The 25,919-nt window shown below is 38.9% G+C and overlaps 1 protein-coding gene across 1 annotated transcript in view; it reads left to right on the top strand.

The window, feature by feature from the left end:
* Window positions 1-25,919, top strand: part of ACAD11 (acyl-CoA dehydrogenase family member 11) — a 74,394-nt gene that overhangs the window by 532 nt on the left and 47,943 nt on the right. The window contains exons 2-9 of the mRNA XM_024566093.3: window positions 7,968-8,067; window positions 10,599-10,724; window positions 11,251-11,412; window positions 14,945-15,109; window positions 17,537-17,678; window positions 18,270-18,391; window positions 23,365-23,471; window positions 24,509-24,635. Coding sequence (XP_024421861.2) covers window positions 7,968-8,067; window positions 10,599-10,724; window positions 11,251-11,412; window positions 14,945-15,109; window positions 17,537-17,678; window positions 18,270-18,391; window positions 23,365-23,471; window positions 24,509-24,635 — 1,051 coding nt within the window. The remainder of the gene's footprint in view (window positions 1-7,967; window positions 8,068-10,598; window positions 10,725-11,250; window positions 11,413-14,944; window positions 15,110-17,536; window positions 17,679-18,269; window positions 18,392-23,364; window positions 23,472-24,508; window positions 24,636-25,919) is intronic.

Raw genomic sequence — 25,919 nt, forward strand, 5'->3', positions numbered from 1 at the left:
TAAGAGGCTGAGTTAATGGCACCAACTAGGGGATCCGAATTCTAATGCTAGATCTTCCACTTGGCAAATGACAGCGCCACTTTGGGCTTTAGTTCTTTTTGAAGTGAGGCACTGAAATGGCACTGAAAGATGATCCTGAGAATACTGTTCCCTATTAGGGTGTCCAGTGCCTTGGGCTGTGAAAGAATTCACAAAGAGAAGAAAAGGCAGAGATCAAAAGTTTTGTTCACTTTCCAAGGAGAGAAAGGGGCTGGTGCGAAGAGATACACCCACTGCAAATTGCAGGGGTTTTAAGTTTTTATTGGGTGACAAAGGGGGAGGGGGATGGAGCTGGAGCTCGGCAGTCATGTCAATTAGCTGTAAATCAGGAGGTTTTGGGCTGATTGTGCAGGCTTCGGTTTGTTTTACTGTTTTCTTTGGGGTCAAGGTCCAGGCCTCCGGTCTGATTTGTCTTGTTTATTAGGTTTTGAAACAACTGTGTGGGGATACTTTTAGTAATCTCGTCCTGAGAATAGAGGCTCAGAGAAACAATAGTTACTTATGCATGACAAGCTCAAGGGAAGAGATAGCCAGCTAAAAGGGGTTTTCTGTCCTTTCTTTTTTTCAAATATCTTTTATTGATTAGGCTATTACAGTTGTCCCTATTTTTCTCCCGTTGCCCCCGTCCACCTGGTATCCCACTTCCCTTCAGCAGTTCCCGTCCTTAGTTCACGTCCATGGGTCGTGCATACAAGTTCTCTGGCTTCTCCATTTCCTATACTATTCTTAATCATCCCCCTGTCTATTTTGTACCTACCAATTTTAATCACTTTTTAATCACTGCTCCTTTCCCCTATTCTTCCCCTTGCTCCTCACTACTGATAACTGCTAAATGGACTCCACATCTATGATTCTGTTCCTGTTCTGGTTGTTTGCTTGTTTTTTGTTTTTGATTCAGTTGTTGATAGTTGTGAATTTGTTGCCCTTTTAATGTTTATAGGTTTGATCTTCTTTTTCTTAAATAAGACTCTTTAACATTTCATGTAATAATGGCTTGGTGATCATGAACTCCATTAGCTTTACCTTGTGTGGGAAGCACTTTATCTGCCCTTCGATTCTAAATGACAGCTTTGCTAGATAGAGTAATCTAGGTTGTAGGTCCTTGCCTTTCATGACTTTGAAAACTTGTTGCCAGTCCCTTCTTGTCTGCAAAGTTTTTTCCGAGAAATCAGTTGGTAGTCTTACGGACACTCACTTGTAGTTAACTCTCTGCTTTTTTTCTTGCTGCTTTAAAGGTTCTCTCTTTATCTTTAACCTTTGGTATTTTAATTATGATGTGTCTTGGTGTGGTTCTCTTTGGGTCCAATTTCTTTGGGACTCTCTGAGGTTCCTGGACTTGTACGTCTATTTCCTTTACCTAATTAAGGAAGTTTTCTTTCATTATTTTTTCAAGTAAGTTTTCAATTTCTTGCTCTTCTTATCCTTCTGCACTCTTATGATTTGGATGTTGGTAAATTTAAAGTTGTCCCAGATACTCGGGGGTTTTTTAATACTTTTTCTTCCTGCTGTTCTGATTGAATGCTTTTTCCTTCTTTGTGTTCCAAATCATTGATTTGATTCTCAACTTTAATCTCTCCACTATTATTTCCCTTCAGTTTTTTTTTTAAAGATTTTATTTATTTATTTTTAGAGAGAGGGGAAGGGAAGGAGAAAGAGAGGGAGAGAAACAGCAATGTGTGGTTGCCTCTCGTGCACCTGTACTAGGGACCTGGCCTGCAACCCAGGCAGGTGCCCTGACTGGGATCAAACCAGCAACGGTTTGGTTTGCAGACTGTCACTCGATCCACTGAGCCACACCAGCCAGGGCCTTTGTAGATTTTTCTTTTTTTTCACTTAATGTAACTTTCATTTCTTTCCCTATTTTTTTGCCGTACTCAATGAGTTCTCTGAGCATCCCGATCACTAGTGTTTTGAACTCTGTATCTGATAGGTTGGTCATCAATGTTTCATTTAGTTCGTTTTCCTGGGATTTGTTCTGTTCTTTTATTTGGGCCATATTTCTTTGTCTCCTCAATTCAGCAGCTGCCCTGTGTTTGTTTCTGTGTATTAGGTAGAGTTGTTTTGACTCCTTGTCTTAGAAAAGGCACCTGTAAATTGTGTGGGATGGGGCCTTAAGTAATCTCTAGGGTGGGGCAACCTACCTCACCCGCTTTGTGGCTCTGTGTGGGAGAAGGGCTAGGAGAGGGGACAGTGCTGCTGCCTGGCTTCTAGAGGTTTGCCTGGCATGTGCCCCATTTCTAGTCACTTTACCCACTTCCTATATGTAACTGGTGCCCTCCCAGCTGCTGCCCTGGTGGTGAATCCTAGAGTGGAAGGGTTTGGGTATGTTCTAAGTCCTTGTGGGGCCTTTAAATGGACTCTCCTGAAAATCTGGCAGTTTCTTTCACTGCCCAAATCCCCACTGGTTTTTACAGCCAGAAGTTATGGGGACTTACCTTCTGGCACTGGAACCCTAGGCTGTGCAGTTTGGCCTGGGGCTGGCATTGCTGGCTCCTAAGGTATCCCTTCCGATTTATCCACCACATGTGAGTGTGGGACTGCCCATTCCACTACCGCTGCCACCGCCTCTCCATGCCACACCATGTCTGCTATCCTCTCTGCCCTTGTCCGCAACTCTGCCCCTCCTACCCATCTGGATGAATGTGGCTTCTTTAAATCCTTGGTTGTCAGAATTCCATACAGCTCGATTTTCTGACAGTTCTGGTTGTTATTTGTTTTGAGATATAGTTGTAATTCTCTCTGTGGTTGCACAAGGAGACAAAGCATGTCTACCTATGTCTCCCATCTTGACCAGAGGTTCAGTTTTGGGGTTTTTTGTCCTTTTATCCTACACTTTGAATCTGGCTCTAGTCTGATGTTTTATAATAGGAAATAAATTTTATTCTAAAAATAGTGTTTAGATAAATAGAGAGTTAGAGAAACAGTCCTAGCTTCCAGAAAATTATTAGAGATCTACCACTTGCTGAATGGAATTTAAATATATTACATAAACTCTCTGAATTTCCTAGTCTATAATAAATAAACACCTGTTCTGAGTAATCCTGAAATTAAATGAAGTATTTTACTGTAGGTAAAAGGAATTAAATATTGCACCAGAATCATGTATCAGTGGCATTTATCACTAGGGCTTATATTCCTGATCCGTGAAAAAAATAATGGCAAAGGAGATGGATCAAAGAGAGTTTTGAGTTATAGAATTAAAAGGTCCCAATAGATGATGTAGGATGAAATAGAAGGTAGAATAAAAAAATAGCTGAGGCTTTAAACAAACTAAAACAGATCAAAGTTCAAATTTCAACTATTCCACTTGCTTGGGAATCTGGACAAGTTATTTAACTCTTTTGAGCATTGAGTCCTTCTTTGGCAAAATAGAGATAGTAAGATTTATCTCTTAGAGTTGTTGGAGAATTATCAAACTGAAAGATACTTAATTCTGAGTTAGGGTCAATGTTACATTAATCAGGTTGTGCTTGATAAATGGAATTAGTTGTTGCATAAATAGTATAGACACACCTCGCTTGTGCTTAGCTTTCTTCACTTCACAGATGTTGTGTTTTCTACAAATTGAAGGCAAGACCTTTCACCAGCAAAAAGATTTAAGACTCACTTTACTGCAGTAATCCATAACTGAAGCCACAATACCTCGAAGTTATACCTATATGGATGGAGATATTGCACAGAAAATGTGCATTTATTTCCAAGACACATGAAAAAGTTTATGAAGATTAAAGACATGTTAGGCCATAAAGGAAGTTTTAAAAATTCTGAAATTGCCCTGGCTGGTGTGGCTCAGTGGATTGAATGCCAGCCTGTGAACCAAAGGGTGGCTGGTTCGATTCCCACTCAGGGCACATGCCTGGGTTGCAGGCCAGGTCTTCAGTATGGGGTGCATGAGAGGCAATCACACATTGATGTTTCTCTCCCTTTCTCCCTCCCTTCCCCTCTGTCTAAGGAGAAATAAGTACAATTTAAAAAATAAAAATAAAAATTCTGAAGTGTCAACTTAAAAAAAATTCAGAATATAAATGCCAAAAGTTTAGAAATCAGACGAAGGAAGTTATCAAATACATGTTTAGAAACTAAATGACTCATGGAATTAAAAAGCCAATAATCTATAGGAGACTGTTCTGCCTGGCGTGATCCCAGCTCCCACTCAGAAAGGCCAGTGGAGAGTGAGGTCCAGCACACAGGACCCACACCCACCTCCCGTGGGGAATCAGGCCCTCATTGTACCTAAGCCCCTGTAAGACTGCTCTTGCTAAAACTCCCTCACCCTGAATTGAGGCAGCAAAAGTTTACTGCATATCTTTAAAGTAGCTTCCTAAAATCTATGCTAAACCTTCCAAGGACCAGTGTAACCAGCTTAACCACTTTTCCCTTTACATTTGTAAATATCTTTCCTTTTTTTTTTTATGTAATCAGCAATGCCCTCTCCTTTGTTTTCTGTAACCGCCTAAGGCGAACCTGTGCATAGTAAATGAGGATCATCCTCAATGTAATGTGCTGAGAAAAGCATTAAAAGCCTGTCAAGGCAAAGGTCGATGGGCTCTCCTCTTGAGAGAGTGGCCACGCAGTCCCTTTTCGTCGTCCTCCACAGGACTCGGTAGTTCATGTGTGTTTGTCTATTGCTTCCACAGCACAGGATCCTGCTGGCCAGGGTCCATGTCAGTAATCTATGGATAATAACAGAGTTTATTAAAGTTCAGCATGCAAAAACCAATTGCATATCTGTACTTTAGCAACAGTTAAAATGTTATCTTCAAAAACATGCAGTTAATAAGCTCATCAAAAATATAAATTGTCTAAATATTAATCTAATATGTGGGAGGTGTTTGCAGAGAAAATTATAAAACTTTACTAGGATCTTAGGATCTTAAAACAATTAAATTGAGAGATGCCAATGTTTATGAATAGAAAATTTCATTAGTAAATTTCTTTTTTCCCACCTGATGTATAGATTCAGTACAATGGCAATCAAAATCTTAATTTTTTTCTCTAATTTGAGAAATTACTCCTAAATTTTATGTGCAAGAGCAAAGAACTAAGAATAGTAAAAAACTTACAAAGAGGAACAAAATAAGAAATTTGAATTAAGAAGGTATGATATTGACACAGATGTAATTCAATGAAATCATAAAGTACCCACAAAAAGATCCACATATCCGTAGAATTTTGATATATGACAATGCTGGCATCAAGAATCAGTATGTGTAGGGGTGGACTTTTCAATAAATTATACAGGTATAATTATTATTTGTATAAAAACATTGAAATTAGACCCTTTCATTACTCTGTCTCACAAAGTTCCAGGTAAATTAGTGTTAAAGCAAAACTAAAACCATTTGGAAGACATATAGGATATGATCTTTGACTTTGGAGTAGAGAAGAAAATTTTTAAAAAGATGAAAGCACAACCATAAAGGAAATGATTGATACATTTGCAGTGAAAGACACCTTAAAGAAAGTGAAATTAAAAAAGAAATGTTTGCAATATATAAAAATAATGGATCAAAGATTAATAACCAGAATGTATAAAGAACTCCAATAGCCCAACAGAAGGATGGTTAAAAGACTTGAAGATGCCCAAGGTCATTTGCATTGTAGTAATCAGGGAAAGGCAGGTAGAAACATGAGAGACCATTTCACACCTCCGTATTGACTTTCTTTTTAATATGACAATTTCAAACATTGCTCAGGATATGGAGCAACAGCGACTCATAACCACAGTTGGTAGGAACATGATTAATACAACTGCTTTGGAGAACAATTTGGCGTGATTTTGTAAAGATGAAGATAAAAAGATATACATGCCCCATGACACAGCATTTTTATTCTTAGGTATATACTCAAGAGAAATTGTATTAGGGTATCGAGATAATCTACAAAAATGTTCATTGCACTGTTCATCATAGCAAAGATACAGGAAATGATACAATGTTCATCAGCAGAATGGATGAATAAATTGTAGTATATTTATATGACGGGATACCATACAGCCCTGAAAATGATTCAGCTGCCACTATATAAAACAACACAATCACACAATGGACAAATAAGCAGTATATTGTTTAAGGATCTAAACTTCAAGGGAAAGGTAAATTTAAAAATCAGGACAGCAGGTATTCTGAGGGGGGAGAGGCACACAGAGGGCTTCAGAGATACAGTAATTTTCTTGAACTGGGTAGTGAGAACACTGGTGTGTGTTTTGTTATTATTCTTTATCCTTTACAAATTTTGTAAATATCCTTTTATTCATGCAAAATTTACTTTTGAATTTGCAAAAATTAAATCATATTGGAAAAACAAAATATTTAGAATTAAATATTGAAAGCATTTTATATAGCTTAACAAAACGGACATTTTGCTGCTAAGTGTCTAATATGCACCTGGCACTGCTCCTATCACTGGGGCTATCACAAACAAAAAATCTTGCCGCCTTGGAACTTTCCTTCTATCTACACAATACAGACAATACATAAAATCACTTTCTAAATATTACAGTGTAGGAGAAGGTGGTATGTATTATGGAGAGAAAGAATAGGCAGTGTTTGGGGGGGGGGTGGGAGCAGGAAGACCTCATTGAGAAGGTGACGTTCAGCAAAGACTTGAAGGAGATGAGGATATGAGCCATGCAGTATGTGGGGTAGACCATTCCAGGCAGAGGGAACGGCAAGAACAAAGGCTCTAAAGAGGGAGTGGGCCCAGTCTGTTGAGGGAATAAGCCAGTGTGTCCAGAGGAGTAGAAACAAGGGCAACAGGCCCCTGTTGGCAGTTATAAAGACTTGGGCCCTTACTTCAGGTTGAGATGGGGAGAGAAGGGTTTTGCAGGCAGAGGAGGGACTGAGTTGTCTTTTAAAACAAATTTCTTTGCCTGTTGTGTTTGACTGAAGGGGGCAAAGTCCAGGAGACCAGTTTGGAATATGGTGCAGTGATCCAGCAGAGGAACGTTAGTGGTGTGGATCAGGATGGTAGTGTAGAATAGGTGCAAAGTGATCATATTTGGGATTTATTTTGTAGGACCGATCAGATGTTGGGGGATGAAAGAAAAAGAGAAGAGACAACTAGTATTCCATTTTTGTCTTGGTAACTGGATGGATGGAGTTACCATAAAATAAAGTAGAGGTGACTATAGAGAAGCAGATTTGGGGAGAAATGTCATAACTTACTTCTGGAATGTTAAGGTTTAAGATGCCGTTTAGATATTCAGGTGGATATGTACAGTCAACCAATATGTGAGTCTGCAGGTCAGGGCAGAGGTCTGGACGAGACATGTACATGTAGGAGTCCTTGACATAGAGATAGTATGCAAAGCCATGAGACCATAGAATTTACTTAGACAACGAGTCTACATAAAGAAAGAGGTCTAGAAACTCAGTCGCAGCCCTGCAATAGTAAGAGGTTGAAGAATTAAGGAGGAGGCTGCAGAGGAGCATATGAAGGAGGGCTGGAGCAGCAGGGAAAAATCGTGGTTTGGTACCATTTAATAGTATTAGTGACCTTGAAAAAGTAGTTTTGGTGGAAAGATAGGAATGAAGCTTGATTGAAATGCATTTAAGGGTAAATAGGAGAGGAATTGGAGAAGGGAATGTAAACAACTCTCAAGTTTTTCCACAAAGGGGAATAAAAACATTCTAAGTATAGGGAGAAGTGAGGTCAGGAAAAGTCTTTTAAAAAAAAAAGAGGGGGGAGCAGGCAGTGAGTAAGGTACTCTCTTCTACCTGCGTTAGTTACAGGTTCTCCAGCTGCCACTGTGTTACGTCTGCTTTTTATCATCCAAAACCCATGGTCTGAGCTTCTGGTGGCGCCAGTCGGCTTTCCAACACTGAAATGGATGTATTTGCATTTTGTGTTTCTTCTGACATTTCAGTAGGATTTGGGGAAGAAGGAAAATATATCTTTGGAATTGACCTTTCTTTCCTCTTCTCTAGGGCAGGACAGTCCAATCCAACCTTTTATCTCCAGAAGGGCTTCCAAGAATATGTCCTCAGAAAGAAGCCACCAGGTTCACTTCTTCCTAAGGCACACAAGGTATGGTATGCAGATGCAGTAATACCTTCTTTGCTGACAAATAAGTGCCTTTTATACACACAAAACCCATTTAAATTGCTTTTAAAAGTCATCTCCTAATTATTAAATAGTAGAGAGTACATTTTATTCCTTAAGATAAAAAATTTTACTTGAATTATATTTCCCATTTTTGTTTTGAAAAAGGATTTGAGGCTCAAATTAAGTTTATCTTTAGGCTGTTAATCTTGAACAACACCCAGTCCTCTTATGAATTTCATTCCTTCCTGTACAAGTGGCCTGTATAGTCATCCAGTGGATATTTTTAAAAAATTTTATTTACGTACTTTTAGAGAGAGAAGGGAGGGAGAAAGAGATGGAAAGAAGCATTGATGTGAGAGAGGAACATTGGAAACATTGATCGGTTGCTTCTTGAACATGCCCCCACTAGGAACCAAACCTGCAACCCAGGCATGTGCCCTGACTGGGAATCAAACCGGCGACCTTTCGCTTTGCAGAATGACATCCAACCAACTGAGCCATACTGGTCAGGGCTCCAGTGAATATTTTCAGTGCTACTCATTTATAGATGTTTTGTACTTTGGTTATATATTTAAATAATGTTTTTAAAAGCACACTATATCTTATAATGATATCTATTCACTGAATTATTTTAAAATATTTCCTGTGACAATCCCCTGATCTTTTGGTGGTAAAAAGAAATATTATTGAATGCTCATTTTATATTCTTTATTCTTGTATTCTTTAAATATTAGACTTAGTGAGAATTATAATTTTTTTTAATTGAATCTTTCTGTTTTCAGAAAACGTTATCTATGAATTTTTAGAGAAGAAAACAGGAGAATACAGGAATCAAAGTCCTGGAAAGCATTAATATTTGTAATTAGAGTATTATTATAGCCATAGGTGCTTCCCTGACCCAGCTGACTTCTCAGGCTGTTAAGGAGCAGGCTTAATATCACAGTGATGGAAAATGCTGATTTTGATTTTCTTGATCGCATATCATATTCCCAGAAACATGAAGTAACTTGGATGTTTAAGAGCAAAAAGGTTGGGTAACTTGTATTACGCCTCAACATGGCATGGCTGAAGGAGAATCCCTACCTATCCAGAGATTAATGCTCCCCGAAACAGTTCTATTTGTCTCTCTTTTTGATAACATCCTACCGGAAGACATTAGAGCATAATACAGTGTTCTCAGCTCAAGGGTCTGGAGTACTTTGTTTCAACTTCCTTTATTTTTCCCAAGTCGACACTGAAAAAAAGCAAGGCTCCCACACCATCATCCACTTTGTGACTCCCTAACCCATCTGTCCCCACCACCACCATCCCATCCCATCCCACCCTCATTTCCAAGCAACAAGGTGTTACAAACACTTCTTTTCTACCGCCACTGGCACCACTGGCTTCTCTCACCTTGGTCATGGATTTAGCCACTTCCCTGCTGCAGTTACTGCAGCAGCACCTGCTTATCCCTGCTATCACAGTGAGCTGCATGGCTGCTTCTCCTTAGGAGTGATCAGTTGCCACCGTCTGAGCCTGGGGCAAGGGGACTTTGCACGTAGATGGGTTGGCATCACAGTTCTTGTGTAGGCTGTGTCCTCAGCCTAAGTGAAAGGCCCATACACCTGTCCTGGTCAGGAGACCCATTTCTCCTCACCATCTTATTTGGGCTCCTGCTGCAGTATATGCCTGCTTCTCATTGCCTCCTTCCCCAAGAGTTGTCTTGAGCTCTACAGCAGCCTCAGTTATTAGGAAGGATCCCCATACCCCTGCTACCTCCATTGATCTCCAGAAGGAGCAGTTGCTTTTTCCTTCTTCTGGTACCCACTGGCTTGCCTCAGCATCCTGTGGCTGACTATGCCCAGGGCCTTAGAATAGAGACTTGCCTGAGCCCCCAGGGGAGACATGAGAGAGAGAGAGTGAGCCAGTGATCGGGGAACTGCTGAGAACAAGAGATGTTTTATGATAATATCTGGAATATGGCGGTCAGGACCTGTTGCCTTCATATTCCCAGAGCCAGGATTAAGCCCCATGAATATACCTATTCTTTTTAGCTTAATTAAATTATGTTTTACAATAATACTAACTTGACATTATATAACTCAATATTAAACTTTCCATTGTTACATGTCAATTATACCTCAAAATAAAAACTATTCCTGCCCTGGCTGGTGTGGCTCAGTGGATTGAGTGGGTTGCAAATGAGTAGGTGCCTGGGTTGCAGGCCAGGTCCCTGGTAGGGGGCGCAGGAGAGGCAACCACACTTCGAAGTTTCCCTCTCTTTCTCCTTCCCTTCCCCTCCCTAAAAATAAATAAAATCTTTTTTAAAAAATTCCTCCAGAAAAAAAAATTATTATGTTTCAGTGCTGGTCCAATTTATAATAATTGCACTAAGACTATGTTTAAAGAAAATAATAAGGAAATTATTATCCTCTGGGTTATTTCAAAATTGAATTCTAGCCTTAATGTTAACTCCCAAGTAGTTATTAAATTTCTGTTTCTAATTTTTAATAATCTACCATCCTATTTAGATTGATAGAGAATTTAGAGTCCAGAAAGCTTTGTTTTCGATTGGATTCCCTGTCCCCAAGCCTTTGCTGTACTGCAGTGATGCTTCCATCATCGGAACAGAATTTTACGTGATGGAGCATGTGCAGGTAAATTAACCTTAATCTTACTTTGGTGTGGCTTTTATTTGTAATTAAGAAGTTAGATGTTGATAATGATAGTTTATTGTCAGCATTTTAGGTGATTAGTTTGCTTGATGAAGGCTTAAATTTTGGTTTTAATTTGAGCACAGTGTTTTCCTCTAGGTGTCAGTAAAGAGCTATGTGTAATGGTAAAAACCAAACTGTCCAGATGGTGGGGGGAGAAACTCCAAATTGAAAATCAGTCCATTAAGAACAATATTTTAAATTGTTTAAAAGATTTTTTTGGTAAAATATAACTTGAGAGTAATTTTTTTTCTTTAAATTCATCTTGTATTTTCCCTTGTGCATGTACAGTCATATTAGACATATTTCACAAACGAGTGTTTTTCTAGGGTATTCTACAAAGAATTGGTTTGGGTTGCAAACTGTTACCCTGGTATTTTTATAGGCAGTAGGGGATAGCAACACTAAAAAGAGTTGGTGAAAAAAGCTTTATCTTGTTTTAAATTATCTATTGTAATTGCTTCCATAGGGTCGAATTTTTCGTGATTTCACAATTCCTGGAGTTACCCCAGCAGAACGCTCAGCCTTATATGTGGCCATCATAGAAACCTTGGCTCGGTTACATTCTTTAAACATACACTCACTGCAGCTGGGAGGATACGGTGTAGGTGCTGGGTACTGCAAAAGACAGGTAATGGATCCACATCACTCTTTTTCTAAAGTTCTCAGAAGTAATATACATTATTGGTCAACATAAAAACCTATTACTTTGTGGTTCTCTGAAACTTGATTCTAACATTTAATATCAGCCTTTAGTTGACTTATTTTAAGTATAAAACAATTTTATATTTTTAGATCTTATTTTGTTTAGCAAGCTTCTGTAACTGACAGAATGTAAATGAATGCAAACTTAAAGCTATTTCAGTCCTTTCATCTACCAGCACTTTACTAATATATTTTTATACAATTTTTCCTTTTTATGTTGCTTTAACAGATACTTATTTAGCATGACTATGTTTAATATGTGCTGAGTACTGCATTAAATAGCAAGAAAGCAGAAATAAATTCTCTCCACAAAGGAACTATGGTCATTTTAAGAGACCAATACATGAATCTCACTTATATGAAACAAGAAAATGGTATAAAAGAGTATATAATCGGAGAACCAAGATGGCAGCATAGGTAGACACACTGTGCCTCCTCGCACAACCAGAACTGACAGAAAATCGAATGACAAGGAAGCCCGACACCAAGGAGATAAAAAATAAACATTCATCCAGACCGGCTGGAGGGGTGGAGATGGGCAGCCGGGGTGGAGAGGACTCGCGTGGCTGTGGCGGGACTAAGACGGGCGGAGTGTGGGACGAACGGGGCAGGCAGTCTGACCACTGGCAGACCCTGCGGCCCCACATTGGCGCACAGATAAACCGAGAGGGCCGGACTCAGAGTGGCGGAGAACTCGGCAGGCAGAGAGGCGAGTAGCACCTCGCAGCCCCACATTTGCACACAGATAAACCAGGACAAACAGCGGGAGCAAAGCAGACCACACAACCCAGGGCTCCATCGCGGGGAAATAAAGCCTCAAACCTCTGATTGAAAACACCCGTGGGGGTTGGGGCGGCAGCAGGAGAAACTCCCAGCCTCACAGGAGAGGTCATTGGAGAGACCCACGGGGGCCTAGAGTGTGCACAAGCCCACCCACTCAGGAATCAGCACCAGAGGGGCCCAATTTGATTGTGGGTAGCACAGGGAGTGACTGAAATCCAGGTGGAGAGTGGAGTGGGCGCCATTGCTCCCTCTCGGCCCCTCCCCCACGTACAGCATCACAGCGCAGCAACTAGCGTTACCCCGCCCAAGGTAACACCTAAAGCTCCGCCGTTTTAAGTAATAAAAGCACCAAGAAAAAAAAAATGGCCCAAATGACAGAACACTTCAAAGTTCCAGAAATAATTCAACTAAGCAGTGAACAGATAGCCAACCTATCAGATGCACAGTTCAAAACACTGGTTATCAAGACGCTCACAGAATTGGTTGAATTTGGTCGAAAACTAGATGAAAAAATGAAGACTATGCTAAGAGAGACAAAGGAAAATGTACAGGGAACCAATAGTGATGGGAAGGAAACTGGGACTCAAATCAACGGTGTGGATCAGAAGGAAGAAAGAAACATCCAACCAGAAAAGAATGAAGAAACAAGCACTCGGAAAAATGAGGAGAGGCTTAGGAACCTCCAGGACATCTTGAAACGTTCTAACATCCGAATTATAGGGGTGCCAGAAGGAGAAGAGGAAGAACAAAAAATTGTAAACTTATTTGAACAAATAATGAAGAATTCCCCAGTCTGGCAAAGGAAATAGACTTCCAGGAAGCTCAGAGTGTCCCAAAGAAGTTGGACCCAAGGAAGAACACACCAAGGCACATCATAATTACATTACCTAAGATGAAACAGAAGGAGAGATTCTTAGAAGCAGCAAGAGAAACTTAGAAGCAGCAAGAGAAAAGAACACAGTTACCTACAAAGGAGTTCCCATAAGACTGTCAGCTGATTTCTCCAAAGAGACCTTACAGGCAAGAAGGGGCTGGCAAGAAGTATTCCAAGTCATGAAAGGCAAGGACCTACATCCAAGATTGCTCTATACAGCAAAGCTATCATTTAGAATGGAAGGGCAGATAAAGTGCTTCTCAGATAAGGTCAAGTTCAAGGAGTTCATCATCACCAAGCCCTTATTATATGAAATGTTAAAGGGATTTATCTAAGAAAAAGAAGATAAAAAATATGAACAGTAAAAATGACAGCAAACTCACAGTTATTAACAACCACACCTAAAACAAAAACAAAAGCAAACTAAGCAAACAACTAGAACAGGAACAGAACCACAGAAATGGAGATCACATGGAGGGTTATCAGCAGGGGAGTGGGAGGGGGAGAGGGGGAAGGTACAGAGAATAAGTAGCATAAATGATAGGTGGAAAATAGACAAGGGGAGGGTAAGAATAGTGTAGGAAATGTAGAAGCCAAAGAACTTATAAGTATGACCCATGGACATGAACTATAGGGGGGGGAATGTGAGAGGGAGGGGGTGGGCAGGATGGAGTGGAGTGGGGGGTGGGGAAATGGGACAACTGTAATAGCATAATCAATAAGTATATATTTTTTAAAAGTATATAATCTAGTAGTGTTTATGTACTCATCATGAAAGCGTTTCCATTCAGATGGTAGATATCAGTATGCCCTTGCTTAAGTGGGGAAAGCTTCCTGGTAGAGAGAGATCTTGCACTGTGTATTTAAGGAAGTATAAAACCTAGAGTGATAGGGAACCGGTGGCGAGCATTTATAATCAAAGGATCAGCAGAACCAGATATGTATGGGGCTGATTTCCTTTGTGTGTCTTTTTGAGGGGGTTGAGGGGAGAAAAAAGAGAACTAAGGTTTAGAGAGTACTTACTATATGCCATGTCCTTTTAATCTCTGTAACAGCCCTAAGACAGGTATTGTTACTCCTATTTTGCAGATGGGGAAACAGGTTTGCAGGTATCACAAATAAGTATCTTAGACATAATTTAAACTCGGGTCTGTATGATTCCAAACATAAAGATCTTTACTGCATTAAATTGAACAGATAACCTTGAGGAGTGGAGACACTGATATAAGCAGATAAATAATGTGGTCTCAGTTGATGGGGGACTTAGAATAGGTTGACTTGTTTACATTCAAGTCTAAGAACAATAAAAAGTCTTTACACTTCTCATACTAATAATATATTTAGAAGATTCAATGGGTAATAACAAAGAGTATTTAAATGAAAAGTAAAAATCTCCCTTCTTCTAGCTTCCATATTTCCTTTTTTAGGGACTGTTTCTTGTGACTGTTCCAGAGTTTTTCTGTGCCTATTTATTTGTGTGTGTCTATACGCACTCTTCTTTTTCTTCCACAAAATAGTTGCCAAATAAAAACAATAACCCACATCTCTTGATTCCTAGGCCAGTATTGTGTGTGTGTGATAAAAACCTATGTAAGTAAAATGGAGCTAGATAGAAGAAAGACTTTAAGTTTTTAGGCTGATATTAGTGTTTTAGACTGATAAGACCTTCACTTACAGGCATTTGTCTTGAGCATTTAAAAATAAAACTAAATTTGGTGATTAAATTGTGCTTTAATTTTAGAAGTACTAGATCATACATTCCACTCTAGCCGTATCATTTTTCTTATTTATATGCCTTCAGGTATCGACCTGGACAAAGCAATACGAAGCCGCAGCTCACCAGCACATCCCTGCCATGAACCAGCTCTCTGACTGGCTCATGCAAAACTTGCCAGAAAATGACAATGAAGAAAATTTGATTCATGGAGATTTCAAACTGGATAACATAGTTTTCCACCCGAAAGAGGTATTGTAAGCCATGTTCACAATGAATTAAGTAGGTCTGACATGGACACAAGTTCTAAGCAGATGTTCCCCGCCTGGGGTGCTGAAGGAGGCCACCCACCCCCACTTCCCCCCCACATTCGGGACTGTCTTCACCACTCTAACTTCTAGAAACGAGTCCTGCGGATTTTCTGACATGGGTAGTTGCCTGCCTTTGAGGATGGGTCTAACTCTGAGTGATACCTGACTTATTGTTTAAATAGGATGTGGGGATTTATGTGTGTGTTGCTGTTTTCTTCAAAGACAAATTTTACTGTTTATACCAACAACTATATATGACTTAGGACATTTAATTTTATGTAATAACCTTACTCCTAGTTTCATCTTTTTATTAAAAGTTCTATAATCTTCTTCTTTGCCTTCTTCATCTACTGTTTGTCCTCTAGGCTTGCATATGCTTCTTTTGTTTTGAAAAGGTAAGATACATACATTTTAATGGAACTCAGTAGTACAAAAAGCATACATAGAAAAATTTAAAAGTGTAGAACATGATCAACAAAAAGAAAAACATTCATTTGTGCTGAGGTTTCAGGAAAACTGTCATAAATCATTTTGTTAATAGGTTAGCAAAATGAACTAGTTTAAATGTTCATCTCAACCACTAGGAGTTATACTGAGCTTTTTATAGCTCTGTACACAAGCAGGCATAGAGGGGATGCTAATAAACGATTGCTAATTAATTTACACTAATTGATACAATTTGATTAACCATCAACTTTTCTCACTGGCTGTTGTTTTACAGCTTTGTGGAATTACCTAAAAAATATTTCAGATATCTTGAAATGTAACTGTAGAGGAATTTCCAATTTCCACTGAGGAAAAAGTTAACCATTTATAGCATACAATAAGTATCTCATCTTCTCTGGATGTTAAGAGCACAGAAGCAAATAGAATGATAAGAGAAAAATGTACATTGTTTTTCTTTAGCTGATAAAATCTAGCTAGTATAGTAGTTTGTAATAACAGTATAAGCACAACAATGAAAGGTCTTATAACATCAAATCATGGTGGAAGGAAGTGATCTATTTTCCCATGGTCCTAATAGCAGATTTTAATTGCCTGTTATATACCAGGCTCTGTACTTATTCATTGAATAAATACATATTGACCACCTACTATGTGCCAGGTACTTTGCTAGGAACTGGTGGAAAAACAGACATGCTCCCTGCCCTCCGTTAATTATGACATTTAACCCTATGCAAGGAGGTGTCTGTTGTGACTGAGAAAATTAAGGATCTGAGAAGATAACTGTCCTGTCTAGAACTATACAGCTAATATATAGTTAGGTCTGTCTAATTCCAAAATCCACATTTTTCCACAAAGCTACAATAATACATATAAGTGTGCCAGAGGAGCAAGGGAGGTCAGGCATACACAAAGTTACATAAAGGCCAGCAATTCACACTGCCCAGATGACCTCTCTTGTTTTATCTGGCGTGGATAATTTTAACTAGATTATTGCTGTAGCCTCCGCACTGGCCCTCCTGCAGTCCATTCAAATGCCAGAGTGACCCCCCAAGGCAAACCCTGTCATGCCACTCCTCTGTGCCGAACAGTCCAAGGGATGTTCCCCTCCCTATACCCCCCACACTCCTCAGCCCCTTGAAGTAATTCATTTGTAATCTTTTTATTTAAACAAAAATACTATACATGTTATCTGCAAATTGCTTTTCCTCTTGTATTTATAGTTGACTGTCCTGTGTTCTTAACATAAAGATATATATTCCCTTGATACATATTGTTATACAAAATAGAATGAGGGACATGTTCTGTTTTATTGATTCCAAATTACATGACTCTCTTGTTGCTGTATAATGGTAGCCTTTGTATTCGTAAACCAAACAACATCTTTTATAACAATTACATTTTTTATACTCTGGGTTCTCTTTAGAACACACAAATCTTTCACCTTTTTATAACAATTACAGTTTTGTCCTTACACTGTAAAATAACTTACTTTAAAAATTATGATTGCTATAAGATTGTAATATTTGTTATGTCATAAGATTCATCACCAGAGCAAACTCTTAATTACATATAGCATAAATTCTTAAGCCATGAGAAGTTATCTTACCAGAACTTCTTCTTTACCACACTTATTCCCAGCTGGGAGGTTTCCACTCATTTCGTCTCTGCCCATGATGGGGGAGATTAAGGCTGTGTAAAGGAAAAGCTGGAGAACTGGTGGATCAGAGGACGCGGCTCTACACAATCAAGGCTTATAGTTAGTTTGTAAATGAGATGTGCCACTGTGGGTAAAGCTACAAACTATGGCCTCGGCTTTGCTTTTGATGGAAAATATGATTTGGAATGGATTCTGTTTCACTTATTTCCTCATTTTAGTTGTTTTCTATCTAAAATGTTTAATTCTTTTTATTTTTAATTACAGTCTCGAGTTATAGCTGTACTGGATTGGGAGCTTTCAACCATTGGTCATCCTTTGTCAGACTTAGCTCATTTATCCCTGTTCTACTTTTGGCCAAGGACAGTTCCAATGATAAATCAAAGTTCTTATTTTCAAGAAAACAGAGGTATGAAAACATAATGATGCCTAAGTTCCTATTAATATAAAATTATCTTTAATATTCCTCATGATTTAAAAATAGGATTATAGCCTTGGCTGGTGTGGCTCAATGGATTGAGTGCCGGCCTGTGAACCAAATGGTCACCTGTTCGATTCCCAGTCAGGGCACATGCCTGAGTTGCAGGCCAGGTCCCCCGCTGGGGCTGTGTGAAAAGCAACCAATCAATGTATCTCTTGCACATTGATGTTTTTCTCCCTCCCTTTCTCCCTCCCTCCCCCTCTCTCTGAAGTGTAAGCAAATAAAATATTTTAAAAATAGGATTATATTACAATTTTAGATAAATAGCTTTTATTTGTTTTTTAAATGTATCTAAATCATTTTTTATTGCTTTTTCTAATATTACATTCAACTTCCAGTAATTTATGATAAAATGTAATCGTTCGTATATGGTTTTATTTTGGAAATCAACATTTAGATGTTTTGTTATGTGGACTAATAGTTATTATATTTAATTTTATAAACATGCAATATTACGACATTTTGAAATATTCACCATGAGATTTTTATTAAAGTTCACAGTAAGTGTTGTTTTTATAGGAATACCATCAATGGAAGAACTAATTTCAATATATTGCCGCTGCAGGGAAATTACTTGTATTCTTCCTAACTGGAATTTCTTTGTTGCCCTTTCATACTTTAAAATGGCTGGAATAGCACAGGTAATTAATTGTTTTTAACATGTGTTTCACCATTATTTATTATGGTACTACTGACAGTAATTTCTGGTGTTCAGGGGTTTTATATTTCTTTTTTTATCCTTAGATCAATTGGCTTTTCATAATGACAAATACCAGGCATGGTTAAATATAAATTCAGAATTGAAAGAATAGGAATTTGCAAGGAAAATTTTGAGTAGCAAAATTTGTTACCACTTTTTGGTATATTAAAATTAAAAGATAGAAGAAGGGAGAAAGACATAATGATAAAAAGAGAAACGTGTATGAAAACTGGTTCTTTTGTGAATATACAATGTGAGACACAGCTAAAATCTTTTACTGTTGTGTGCTTCAGACTTTAAAAGCATTTATCAGACTTCTGGTCAAGATGGCAGTGTAGGCAGGCATGGCTCACCTCTTCGCACAGCCATATCAAAATCACAACAAAAGTATAGAGTAATCATCACTCAGAACCATCAGAAGTCAAGTTGAATGGAAGTCTGACAACTACGGAATTAAAGAACCCACATCTATCCATATTGGTAGGAGGGGCACAGACACAGAACTGGCTGGTCCCATACCGACACGTGGTGGATAAAAATTTGGGAGGGGATATCTCAGGAACAAGGAGTCTCAGCCCCATGCCAGGCCTCCTAGCCCCAGGTTCCAGTGTCAGGAAGATAAGTCACCACAACATCTGGCTGTGAAAACCAATGGGTATTGAGTCCATGGAAGAAACTTCTGGAGCCCCAAGCAGTTCCTCTTAAAGAACCCACACAAGAACTCACCTACTCAGACTTGCTCCCTCTGACCTCCACCTCCAGGATGGCAGCTTGAAGGGTACCAGTAGCACACAGGGAGAAACTGAAGTGTCTGGCATCAAGGCAAGCAGAGACCATTGTCCCTTTTCTAAACCCTCTTCGCACAGACCCAGGCTGGTGCCATATCTGATATTCCATCAACCTGGCTAACACTGCGTGACCCACCTTGGTGATCCAGAGAGGCTCTACCCCACCCAACTTACAGGCCCACCCAAGCTGCTCTTCCATAAGAATGGCTGCTATTGGCTCCTAAATCCTATCAAACAGGCAACAGCTGGCCTCAGTGAGCCCTGGCAGCAGGCAGATTAGAGTCACAGCTTGGCTTCACCTGGGAATCTCCAAGCCCAGCACAAGTAGCAGCCATCTCAGATTGCTTTACAGCTCAGGCAGGGTGGTCCAGGGCAAAACACAGGTGGGGAATGACCTTGATCTGCACCACCATGGACCTGTGCACCCAGTGGACAGCTACAGACCACATCAGAGCACCACCACCCTGTCCCCGCATAGCTGATTCCACAGAGGGTGGAGGTTGGTCGTCAGTGGTCACAGCCAATCCTTGCAGCTGACTGGCCTGGTAAATAACTCCCATTGATCTGCAAACAGCAACCAAGGCTCAGCTGCAAGAGGAGCATGTACTCAGCCCACACAGAGGGCTCACCTTAAGTACCCAGCTTGGGTGATAGGAGAGGCTGTGCCACTGGACTCTACGGGACACCTACTACATTAGACCACACTACTAAGACACGGAGTCAAAGCAGCTCTTTCTAGTACATAGAAACAAACAAGGCAGGCTGCCAAAACAAAGAGACAAAGAAACATGGCCCAAATGGAAATCAAAACTCCAGGAAAAAAGCTAAACAAAATGAAGATAAGCAATCTATCAGGTGCAGAGTTCAAAACACTGCAAGAAACTTAATGAGGACCTCAGCAGCATAAAAAAGATCCAGTGAGAAATGAAGGATACACTAATTGAAATAAAGAACACTTTATGAGGAAACAACAGCAGAGTGGATGAAGCTGAGAATGAAAGGAATGATTTGGAACATAAGGAAGCAGAAAACAACCAATAAAAACCAACAAGAATGAAAAAGAATCCTAAAAAATGAGGATAGTATAAGCAGCCTCTGGGACAACTTTAAGAGGTCCAACATTCACATCATAGGGGTGCCAGAAGAAGAGAAAGCAAGAAATTGGAAATACATTTGAAAAAATTATGGAAGAAAACTTCCCTAATTTGGTGAAGGAAATAGACATACAAGTTAAGGAAGCACAGAAAGTCCCAAACAAGATGGATGCAAAACAGCCCACTCCAAGACATATCATAATTACAATGCCAAAGGTTAAAGATAAAGATAGAATCTTAAAAGCAGCTAGAGGAAAAAAAAAAGTTACCTACAGGAAAGTTCCCATAAGACCGTCAGCTAATTTCTCAAAAGAAACTTTTCTAGAAAGGACTGGCAAGAGTTATTCAAAGTCATGAAAAGATAATGTATCTTGTCCTATAGGCAAGATTGCTCTACCCAGCAAAGCTTTCATTTAGAATAGAAGGGCAAATAAAGTGCTTCCCAGATAAGATCAAGTTCAAGGAGTTCATCATCACCAAGCCCTTATTATATGAAATGTTAAAGGGGCTTATCTAAGAAAAAGAAGATGATCAAACAGTAAAATGACAACAAACTCACAACTATCAATGACTGAACCTAAAAACTAAAACTAAGCAAACAACTAGAACAGGAACAGAATCACAGAAATGGAGATCACATGGAGGGTTATCAGCTATCATTGGGGAGGGGCAGGGGGAGAAAGGGGAAAAAGGTACAAGGAGTAAGAAGCATAAATGGTAGGTACAAAATAGGGGGAGGTTAAGAGTAGTACAGGAAATGGAGAAGCCAAAGAATCTATATATACAATCCATGGACATGAACTAAGGTGGGGGAATGCTAGTGGGAGGGAAGGTGCAGGGCAGAGGGGAATAAAGAGGAGAAAAAAATGGGACAACTGTAATAGTATAATCAATAAAATATACTTGAAACAATTGAATCTAAAAAACAAACTAAGCCAACAAGAACAGAGACAGAATCATGGATACAGAGAGCATTTTGATGGTTGCCAGATGGGAGGGGGATGTGGGGGAGTGGGTGAAGAGGTGAGGAGTTAAGAAGTACAAATAGGTAGTTATGGAATAGCCATGGTGACGTAAAGTACCGTATAAGAAATGGAGTATCCAAAGAACTTACACAAATGACCCATGGACATGAACAGTGGTATGGGGATTGCCTGATGGAGTCGGGGGTGCTGTGTGGAGGGGTGTCAAGGGGGAAAAATTAGGAAAATGTAATAGCATAATCAATAAAATATAATTTGGAAAAAAGCCATTTATCAGTCAGGTCTGTTGATGAGGAAAGAATTATCTTTGAACTTCCCCAAATCTAGCATAGTACCTATCAAAGACTAGCCTCTTAATATATGTTTCTTAGTGAATAGATAAGTTTTTCCATTTTCTAATGTCATATTTATGTGATTGAGCATAAATTCAGTTTTTTAAAACCACAGCTTAACCTAAACAAATGCATTCTTTATTATAGTAATTCAGTTTCTGTATACTTTGAATATTGGGGATTTATTTAAGAAGTTGAAATACTTCAGTGGCAAGGGGCTAGGGCTTGGAGGAAGAAAAGGTAAATAAGAGATTTTCGAGACAAAAAAGAATGAGAGGATTAAGGAAACTAACGGTTATTTTTCTCTGTCCTCGGAGTTCATGCCATCCAAAAACAACTGAAATATCTTTTAGGAAATGGTTGTGTTACACGTCATCCTGCATTTTACAATCATATTAATCATATTAGTTAGTCAAGTTGATTGGATGGGTTTCTCAAAACACGGTTTATGTGATGTTTCTATATCTGTCAGTTCCCATGAATCAGATATCAAAGAGGCTTTGAATTGTTTTTAATCCTCACCTGGGGATGTGTTTTCCTTGATGAGAGAGAGAAACAGGCAGACATCAATCCATTGCCTCTGGTACTCGTCCCGACCAGGGATGGAACTGGCAGCCTAGGTATGTGCCCTGACCAGGAATCAACCCCACAACATTTTGGTGTACAGGATGATGCTGCAAGCAACTAAGCCATTCAGCCAGGGTTGGGCTTTGAATTTAAAATGGATTTTCATTTCAAATAAAAGTTTGATATGAGTTATGATTGAAATTAATATCATAAATTATATAGTGGTAGTCTTAGAGATGATCATAAACTTTTAATTCTAACTATAAATATGAAATAGAAATGATGGAAAACCTGTTAGTATTTTATTACATAAAGAATTGTATAAAAATAATGAGATTCAGTGGATTGTGTTTTGGTGGGGAAGGAGGGGAAAGGAGAGAATATATTATGTTGGAAGCACAGAACATGGAGAATTAAGAAAAAAAGCTGGCCCTGGCAGATGTGGCGCAGTGGATTGAGCCTGTGAACCAGAGGGTCACTGGTTTGATTCCCAGTCAGGGTACACGCCTGGGTTGCGGTCTGGGTCCCTGGTGGAGGGCGCATGAGAGACAACCACACGTTGATGTTTCTCTTCCTCTCTTTCTCCCTCCCTCCCTCCCCCTCTCTCTAGAAATAAATAAATAAAATCTTTTTAAAAAGAAAGAAAGAAAGAAAAGTTAGGTAGCATTCTGCTAAAATTGTTCAAAGGAGACAGTTTCACCTGAACTCTAGGTCCAAAAAATGAGGTAAAATATTCTTAGAGGTCATCTCATTGCTTTCTCTTTGGTTTTACAGTTTTTAAATTTTGTTTTGGTTCCTTTAGATTTTCCCTCATTATGAAGGGAGAGCGGTGGTTTTTAGAGGTGGTGTGATTTGTGAGTTTGGTATCTTTGGTTTCTGTTGAGCTCTTTATCAAGTTTGGTTTGATTCCCAGTTAGTTTTGTTAGGATGCGAGTGTGTTAACCAGATGACATAAGTATGACTATTTAATTTAGGAGGTGATATATAATTATTTCTTCATGTAGATTAATGGAATTGATCATCTCAATCTCATTTTTATCTTGGTGCCCTGTGAGTTTAGTGACTCACAGAGCTGGGAAACTACAAAGACTGGATAGTTGAAGAACAGTTTTCAATAATTTTTCCTTGTTCTCTGTTAATTTACTTACAGGGAGTATATAGTAGATATCTTCTGGGGAGTAATGTATCTGAGAATAGCTTTCAGTTTGCCAATGTTGTGCAACCTCTGGCAGAAACTGGATTGCAGCTTTCAAAAAGGTAAGCAAAATAGATTCTTTGGCTAACTCAAATTAGAGCCCCTACTAGGTAAAATTAGGTATAGTTGTAAACTTGAGGGGAATGGAGATTGCTTTTATTTCTTACACCGGGATTGCTGCTGCCAATCAGAATAATTTGCTTGGTCAATGTCTTACCTACCTGAAAATAAATTGACTTCAAATACAAAGAAAATACTCGTATTTGTGATTAAAAGTATTTTTGACAACTTGAGTATATAAACTTTTAAGGATGTAGATAAAACTCCCAAATGTTTCCTTCTAATATTTGTTACTTATATATACCTATCTAAAATTATAAATTACATAAGGTAATTTGTTAAATTTAGAAATACTGCTTTCTTCCACTATTGCATGCCATGAAATTTTATTCAGATGTCTTGTAAGCGTCATTCAAATCCATGTCTCCATCAGTGAAGCACTTTTGAGGCATCTAATACACTTTGCCAGCCACACTCCCATCTAAGTGGTGTGATATGTGGCACTTACTGAATTCATGGATGATGCTGTCCCTGGAAATTCTGTCCAAGCGACAGGTACTTATAGCATAATGTTAGCACAGTCTTGTTTTTACAATTCACTTTATAGACGAATATTTGTAATCTCCACAACGTAGCTGACTGTTGCTCATCATAGTGATCTTTAGAGGTGTTGTTTATAAGGATACCCAGCAGTTATACTTGTGAGGCATATACTAAGAGTAACCATTAAATTTATGTACAATTTTTTTTGTTCCCCACCCCACTTTTTTAGATTCTAACCAGTGACTTCAATAAAGGTTCAAAATTATCATTGATTGAGGTCATGCCAGGCTTATGTTTTCCCCAAATAATGTTTAGGCATTAAAGTTTATGTTCAAGATGAAGTGATTCTGCATTCACCCCATAATATGAAAGACTTATGAAAAAATTCAAAATGTGGCAACTCCTCCTGAGTGCTATTTTTGGGGAGTTAGGGAAGACTTCACATCATATTCAGAAATACAATAATTGGATATCTTCATAACTTCTTTCTACAAAGATCTTTCAGAACTGCACTACCGCAGATGGAGAATACCCACAAGCTGTTTGTGCAGACGAGGAGAGGCCAGGAACTTCTTACTAGGGTGAAGCGTTTCGTGAAGCAGCACATCCTTCCAGCTGAAAAGGTAAACATCTGTGAACAGCACGTATTTATGTTCAAGGACTATGGAATTACTTCTGTTGTCTCTGCTTCTAGGAGTACCATGGTATCGCATCTTTGCAGGCAGTCCTTAACTAGGTGCGTTCCTGACCTTAGCACTGAGCCGCTCCAGAACCTGATCCTGAAAAATCCCAAGCTTCTAAAATATGCCAAGGGAATGCTACAGATAAATCTGTGGGATTAAAATGAAGTCAAAAGGAATTAACTTTTTTTGTAAAGTTGAGATCCTTATTATATTAGAGTAAAACGCTACTTTGGGGGCCTTTGCCCAAGGCAGTGACTTTAAGGTGTTTGTTTGGTTTTGGGTTTTTTTATAGACCCCTTTGAGAACTAAGAGAACTGTAGAGGAAACAAGGTAGGCACACCCAGAGAATTCTGAATGTCATTTCAAGCAGTTTACAAATACTACCACCCTCTCCTCACACGATACTATTTTAAGGTATTAAGTTTCAGTCAGTTCACTGAGGGTAAAGAAGTAACATGGTACATTCATTCATTTAGTTAACAAAGAACTATCAGGGATCAAATAACGGGTTAGACACCTGGAAAGCCATCATTGAAAGGAAAAGAATGAACAGAATAGACAGGGCTTATACTCCTGTGGGGCTTATACTTTAGCGTGAAAGACAGACATTAAATAAGAGATGATAAAGGCTGTGAGGAAAAGAGAAAACTATTACAAAAACACGTAAGGCGGGTGGGATGAGGTGTATGTGGATAGAACACCGGTGTAGCTTGTAAGGGTCCGCTTCTAGCCCGTTTCTGCCTCAAGTTAGTGGTCCTGGGCACACAACAGTGTCTCTTAGAGCCCCGGTTCTTTATCTACAATGTGAATAGGTGTGACTAAGTGCACAATAAATTCCCATTTTAATCTTTTATAATTCTGAGAGATCTAGAAATTTGGCAAAATCAAATAGGAAACTGAAAAAGAAATTCTTTCAACAAAAAGTTCAGTCAATATGTGTTTATAGGGTGGTTAATGTTATTGCTTGAATTATATGAATAATTATATTTTAGTGAAGATCTGGTATGAGATTAATTTTGCTCATACAGTGGGGTATAGTGTTTTTGTGGCTTATATTTATTTTTTATTGTATTTTTCCATTACCATTTAGTCCCCTTATACCCCAGCAATCACCACTCTGTTGTCCATGTCCATGAGTCCTTTTTCCTTTTTGCTCAATCCTTCCACTCCCTCACCACCCCCACTAGCTGTCATCCTGCTCTCTGTGTCTGTCCCCATTTTCCT

This window comes from Desmodus rotundus, chromosome 8, assembly GCF_022682495.2.
Source record: "Desmodus rotundus isolate HL8 chromosome 8, HLdesRot8A.1, whole genome shotgun sequence".
Taxonomy (NCBI): Eukaryota; Metazoa; Chordata; class Mammalia; order Chiroptera; family Phyllostomidae; genus Desmodus; species Desmodus rotundus.